The sequence below is a fragment of the Caretta caretta genome, chromosome 1, assembly GCF_965140235.1.
Source record: "Caretta caretta isolate rCarCar2 chromosome 1, rCarCar1.hap1, whole genome shotgun sequence".
Lineage (NCBI taxonomy): Eukaryota > Metazoa > Chordata > Testudines > Cheloniidae > Caretta > Caretta caretta.
In genome coordinates, this window is record NC_134206.1 from 3122642 (window position 1) to 3129920 (window position 7279).

The 7279-nt window shown below is 44.3% G+C and overlaps 1 protein-coding gene across 1 annotated transcript; it reads left to right on the top strand.

Moving 5' to 3' along the window:
• Positions 1-3247: 3247 nt before the first annotated feature.
• Positions 3248-4195, top strand: LOC142072525 (olfactory receptor 52E4-like). The gene has a single exon (XM_075129535.1). The coding sequence runs from the start codon at positions 3248-3250 to the stop codon at positions 4193-4195; it is 948 nt and encodes a 315-aa protein (XP_074985636.1).
• Positions 4196-7279: the final 3084 nt, after the last annotated feature.

The following is a 7279-nucleotide window of genomic DNA, read 5'->3' on the forward strand; positions in this document are numbered from 1 at the left end:
CTTCCGCAAAGGAGCTTCCACAACCTCCCAAAGCGTCTGTTCCATTATCCTCCTGTTCTTAAAGTTAGGAAGGTTTTTTCTCAGATTTAATCTAAATTTGCTATGCTGGAGTTTGAACCCATTGCCTGTTGTCCTGCGCTCTGTGGCAAGAGAGAATAACATTCCTTCATCCCTCTTATCACAGCCTTTCAAGTAGCTGAAGACCGCTCCCATCTCCCCCTTTGTCTCTTCAAAGGACCTAGCTACCCCTCCTAGGGAGGTGGATTAACTACTTTGACAGGAGAACCCCTGCCGTCGGTGTAAGTAGTGTCAACATTGAAGCACCAGGGAAGCACCTTTGTAGCTTTTTAAGTGTAGACGAGCCCTCAAGCAGATCTTCCAGAAAAGCATCCAGTCTGGATCTGCATACATGGGGAGCTGGAGAATCCACTCCTTCCCTTCTCAGTCTGTTCCAAATGTTAATCACCCAGAGTGCTAAACGTGGCCCTTATTTCCAACTGGAATATTTTTGGCTTCAAATTCCAGCGACTGGGTCTTGCTTTGCCTTTCTTCACTAGATTTAAAAGCACGTAATTGGTATTTAAGATGAATACATGAAGCTCTTTAAGTCTCTCTCTCTCTGACCACCATTTTCTCCAGTCTCCAAACATTTATGTGGCTCTTTTCTGCACCCTCTCCAATTTTTCAACATCATTTCTGAAATGTGGACCCCGGGATTGGATGCAGTTGGTTTCACCAATACCATGTGCAGAGGTAAAATTGTTCCCCTGCTCCAACTCACCACTACCCTGGATCACATCACCCTTTTGGCCACAGCACCACACTGGGAGCTCACAATGAGTTGGTTGTCTACAATGACCCCTAAATCCTTTCCAGGATCCCTGTGTACCATAATACAGTGCCCTAGTCTGTGGATCAAGCCTGCATTCCCTTTTCCGAGAGGATCCCTTTGCATTTGTCAGTATTAAAACATTTTGTTTGCATGGGCCCAGCTCACCAAATGCTCCAGATCAATCAGTGTGCCTGCCCTGGGCTCCTCATTGTAACCAATCTGCCAATCTTTGAGTCATCTGCAAATTTTATCTGCAGTGATTTTCTATTTGCTTCCAGAGCATTGCTGAAAATATTAAATAGTATAGGGCCAAAAACGGATCCCTGTTGAACCACATAGAAACACCCCCATTCACTGACAATGGCCCATTGACACCTGCTTTCTAAGCTCTTTCAGTTAGCCAGTTTTTGGTCCACTTTACATGTGCTCTACTGATATTGTAGAGTGTGCATTTTTCTATCTGAATTTTCCCCCCTACTAAAACAAATGCCTCAGAGAAATCCGTCTATTGCATCTGCATGGTTCCCTTGATCAATCAAAAGTGCACTCATTGAAGGATGAAATCGGGTTTATTTGACAAGACATGTTTTCCATAAGTCATGTTGTTGATTGGCATTAACTAAATTCATAGACTTTTTTTAGCTAATCCCAGACCAGCTTTTCCCTTGTTTCCTAACTTTGTAACTTTGTAAACTCTTTTTTTTAAACTTTCTCTTTTTTTATTGAATACTTTACTACGTTTAACCCATAACTGTCCTGTATTTGCCTCCCCCCTGCCTTTTTTTTCCCCTTTTGGCTCCCTGGCTGCCTCACTGTGTATGTCTGGTTCTGAGTGAGATGTGCGCTTGAGCAGTCAGTTCGTAACTCTGGTGTTTGGAACTCTAAAAGTCAATTGCAGATGCTGTTTATCGCCATCCTTGACTGCTAATGGACTGGAAAGTATTTCATCATCTCAGGTGATATATGTTTCTCATACCGTTTCTTTCCAAATGCAGAGTACAACTATATGTTGAAGATATCTACCTTTCCTGCAACATTAACAAACTCCATTTCTCCCTCAAAGAAATCCCTAAACCTTTTCTAGGATTTGTTTTGTTCTTAATATACTTTAATAACCTCCTTTTTGTGATCCTTAAACCTGCCATGCATGGATTTTTCCATGATGTTTTTAGCATCCCTTATTAATTTTCATAAATTCAAATTTGTATTATTTGCTCTCTATTTTCCATTTTCCCCACTTGTTATATATTGCTTCCCATCCTGTTCTCCCCCCACCTACCCCCAATTGCTGCATTCACTTTGTCAGTAAACCGGGATTTGTTTTTTCTAACTTTCTTGTCAGTGGAATGGTGGATTTTTGCCAATCTAATAAACTCTTCTTCAAGAACTCCAAATTTTCATTCTCATTTTGTCTCTTGAAATTTTTTCCTCCAAATCACTTTTATTGATCTTTTGCCTCTCCTTTGGAGAATTAGCCCACTAAGTGAATTGTCTCTTTAAACTGACCTCACACTTGGTAAGGCAACTCCCATCTTTTCATGTATTTATACCTGCTCCTGTATTTTCCACTCCATGCATCTGATGAAGTGGGTTCTAGCCCACGAAATCTTATGCCCAAACAAATTGACTCTAAGGTGCCACAAGGATCTCTTGTTGTTTTTGCTGATACAGACTAACACGGCTACCACTCTGAAACTAAGTGTCTATAGATATTAATGGTTGGGAACTGTTCTGTGTTTGTCCATTTGAATGTAATCAGTTTGTTCTTTATTTTCTGCTCCTCTATCATATGCCCCGTTTTCTTTGTCTCTTCTCTATATTCAACACTCCCAGACTTTTCAGTCTGTCGGCATATGGCAGCCTCCCCCATTCTCATAGCCTGTCTCAGAAATCCACTTTCTGTCTGCTATACACTTTATAGAGACTGAGTGTCCGCAACTGAGCGCGTGTCCAGAGCAGGATATTCTCCATCCCATTCCTTAGGCATCCAAACATTGTCTTTGTTTTGGCCACTGCTGTGAATAAGCAACTGTTTCCGTGGAGCTGCTATCAATGACGCTCAGGTCTTTTCCATGAGGTGAGTTCTAGTTGGGATGTTTCCCTCTGGTACATGTTTTGTCAAAGCTTTGTTTCTTTTTCACTCTTAGATTTTGAGCATCATAAAAAGTGGAATTGGCATTAGTAGGGTCACTTGTTCATAATTCATTTATCTGAATAGTGACCAATTTCCTACACCCATGAGAACAGTACCCAGTAGTGCATGTAATGTCTCATATAAACATTGTCTCTCCATCCAGGCATTTGTACTGTGACCATCACCCTAGACCCTGGGCACATCCACAAAGTCAGAGGAATGTACAGTACATGCAGGAGACACCGTTCTGCCTCATAGTTGGACACCTTCTCCCCTACTCCATGTCAGATTCCAACACAACTCACTTCACCAACCCCTCCACCTTCATCCTGCTGGGCATTTCCGGCCTGGAGGCAGCCCATGTCTGGATTTCCATCCCCTTCTGCACCATGTACACCATAGCTATCTTGGGGAACTTCACCATCCTATTCGTCGTGAAGAGGGAGCGGAGCCTCCATGCCCCCATGTCCTATTTCCTCTGCATGCTGGCTGTCACCGACCTGGTCCTGCCTACATCCATGCTGCCCAAAATGCTGAGCATCTTCTGGTTCAATTCGAGGGAGATAGATTTCAGTGCCTGCCTCACCCAGATGTACTTCATTCACTCGTTCTTAGTGATGGAGTCTGGGATCCTCGCGGCCATGGGTTTTGACCGCTACGTGGCCATCTGCCATCCCCTGAGACATTCCACCATCCTGACAAACCCCATGGTGGCCAAGATCGGCCTGGCTGTGGTTCTGCGTGGTGGCATGCTCACACTGCCCTATCTCCTCCTGGTGAGGCAGTGGCCATATTGCGAAACCAACATCATCCCCGATACGTACTGCGCGCATATAGCTGTGGTGAACCTGGCTTGCGCCGATACCCGCATCAGTAGTTATTATGGCCTCTTTGTGCTATTCTGTGTGAAGGGTCTGGATATGTTTTTTGTTGCATTGTCCTATGCCCAGATCCTCAGGGCTATCTTCCGCCTCCCCACAAAGGACGCCCGGCTCAAGACTTTTGGGACCTGCATCTCCCACCTCTGTGCCATCTTAACCTTTTACGTCCCATCTCTCTTCTCCTCCCTCACATATCGGTTTGGCCAGAATGTGGCCCTGCATTTCCGTGTTCTCATTGGCAACTTGAACATCCTGGTGCCCCCCATGCTAAACCCTATCATCTACGGGGTGAGGACCAAACAGGTCCGGGACAGGCTGCTCCAGCTCTTTATTCATAAAGACATCTAAATTTTTCTCCTGGTGCTCTGGCTCTCAGACTGACCTCCATGCAGAGCTGTGTGGTGAGATGGTGCTAGGCTCTCTTCCCTGAATCACTGACTGGACAGTCAAACTGACATTGAATCCTTTCCTGGCCTTAGTGGGCTGTGTGAGCATGAGAGACTGGGGAATTGGTCTGTGTACAACTCATTAACTCATAGGGTTCCCACCTTTCTAATTGCTTTTAACTGGAACCCTGAGGCCCTGAGCCCTGAGCCTGTTCTCCCAAGGCCCTGCCCCCTTTTCCAGTGGGACACAGCTGAGGATGCAAAATTCAGGACAAACTGCTGAGAAATGGGTTAGACTCACCCCAGACTGGTGATTACTCTATCATTAGATTATACCAAGCCAGCAACCAATGTAAAGTTCTGTTTCACCACATTGGTTAACTAGAAACCAAAAATGCAGTCTCCTTAGGCATCCCAGCCTTTGGCTCATGATCCAGACAGTGCTTTGAACAGGGGGTTAGACTAGATGACCTCCTGAGGTCCCTTCCAACCCTGATATTCTGTGATTGTATGAGTGGACTCCATAATGAGCTGTTAGTGAAAACCAATTTAATCACATATAGGGTCCTTCCAATCTCAAGGCAAATAAGTAACTAGGATATTACCCAATAATCACGCTGCTGCCAATCTGTTAGTAACTAAAATCTAAAGGTTTGATAATAAAAGAAAAGAAGAATAGGTATAAATGTTTAATGGATCAGATACATCCAAGTGATTTTTTTCAGAGTTCATAGATTAGGATCATAGCAGTCATGGAATAAACTGCTGGCTTGCAAATGAATCTCTGGAAATTACCCAAGCTGGTTGGGGGTCATCAGACCTCTTTCAAGGCCTCCTTCTTGGAAACACATTCCAGAGAAATGAACATAAAATGGAGATGTCTCAGGGGTCCTTTAATATCCTCTGTCCTGTGAGTGGAATTTTACTGTCCGAAACAAAGCCCATAGCATCTCTTTGTGGAAAGTTACTGGCCCAAGTTGGAGTCCAGGGTCACTTGACCATATCACATGTCCTAATATGCTTGATGACTCACAGGGGCAGCTATCAACCATATTCTTACAGAGGCATGCTTCTTCTATGGCCCATTGTGAGAGCAAATTGTCCTTGTTGGCCCTCAACACATAGCTGCTTGGCTTTATTCACTTGTGGGATGTCACCCAGGAACACTTAACAAATCATAACTTTCCCATTGACACTTGACAGAACATACTTTTTACAAGATTTGTTGCAATTCTATAACAGTGGTAGCAACAACGATAAAAAATGGTCATACTGAAACACACAGCATCACACCATGTTCTCGTCCAATGATGGTGGGACAGCTGCTAGCCACCTAAGGAAGGGACATTGCTTGAGTTCTAGCAGGTCAATAAGCTGGGACAATAGAGGATGGGAAGAGCAGATAAAAACTTGGTTTGCTTCAGGGAATCTGGACCTTGTACAATGAAAGGAGGAAAGAATTCTTTAAAAGTGATAGGTGCCCGTCCGTGAACTTGGCTGTTTCCTCCAAGAGTCACCAGCCAGCATCCTTGGCTTTGAACGACCATAACTTATGTTTGATTAAACCATCTTCCAGAAAGGGTGTCCAGGTCTAGATCCACAAAGGCATTTAGGTAAATACTGAGCTTAGGCACAGCTGCCTTCCTCAAAGCCCCAGATCATCTGCTACCTTACCCTGTAGGAGCCTAAGGGTCTGCCAGTAACCTGCACAAAGCAACCTGAGCGCTGACTCTGCTCCAGAGCTAACAAGCTTCTCAGAGTCTTCGCTCAGGCCTCAGTTCTGGTGGGATTCTCCAATGAGGTTGTTAAGGTTCCTTCCCCACTCTTAACTCTAGGGTACAGATGTGGGGACCTGCATGAAAACCTCCTAAGCTTACTTTTACCAGCTTAGGTTAAAACTTCCCCAAGGTACAAACTATTTTACCCTTTGCCCTTGGACTTCCACTGCCACCACCAAACGTTTATCTGGGTTTATTTTATTAGGAAAGCATTGTTTGGAAACATCTTTCCCCCCAAAATCCTCCCAAATGTTACATCCCCCTTCCCTAGAGAAGGTTTGGTAAAAATCCTCACCAATTTGCATAGGTGATCACAGACCCAAACCCTTGGATCTTAAGAACAATGAAAAAAGCATTCAGTTTCTTACAAGAAGAATTTTAATAGAAGAAAAAGAAAAATAATCAGCTCTGTAAAATCAGGACAGTAAATACCTTATAGGGTAATTAGATTCAAAACATAGAGAATCCATCTAGGCAAAACTTTAAGTTACAAAAAGAGACAAAAACAGGAATCTCCATTCCATTCAGCACAGCTTATTTTCTCAGCCATTTAAAGAAATCAGAACCTAACGCATCTCTAGCTAGATTACTTACTAAGTTGTAAGACTCCATTCCTGTTCTGTTCCCGGCAAAAGCATCACACAGACAGACACAGACCTTTTGTTTTTCTCCCTCCTCCCAGCTTTTGAAAGTATCTTGTCTCCTCATTGGTCATTGTGGTCAGGTGCCAGGGAGGTTATCCTAGCTTCTTAACCCTTTACAGGTGAGAGGATTTTTCCTCTGGCCAGGAGGGATTTTAAAGGTGTTTACCCTTCCCTTTATATTTATGATAGAGGTGTTTCCCCTGCCCATCTCCCCAGCAGGCCCGATCTGTTAGGCACTGTCAGACCATACCTCCTAGATGGGGACTTGCAGATTGGGAATGTGTGTGTGTGCGTTTGCATCCATGTGTGTATGTGTGCATGTGAATCCATGTGTGCATGTGGGTCTGTGTGTTTGTGTGTGCACGTGGGTCCAAGTGTGTGTGTGCATGGGGGTGTGTGCATCCGTGTGTCTGTGTGTGTGTGTTTCTGTGCATGTGGGTCCAGGTGTGTGTGCTCATATGGGACTGTGAGTGTGCTTGCCTGTGTGTCTATGTGTGTGTGCATCCGTGTGTATGTGTGAGTACCTGTGTCTGTGTGTGTCTCTTTGCATGTGTGTCCATGTGTGTACACCCCCAGAATATCCCATAGACCAGCGGTTTTTTGCCCTCACCTGGAATGCGGGAG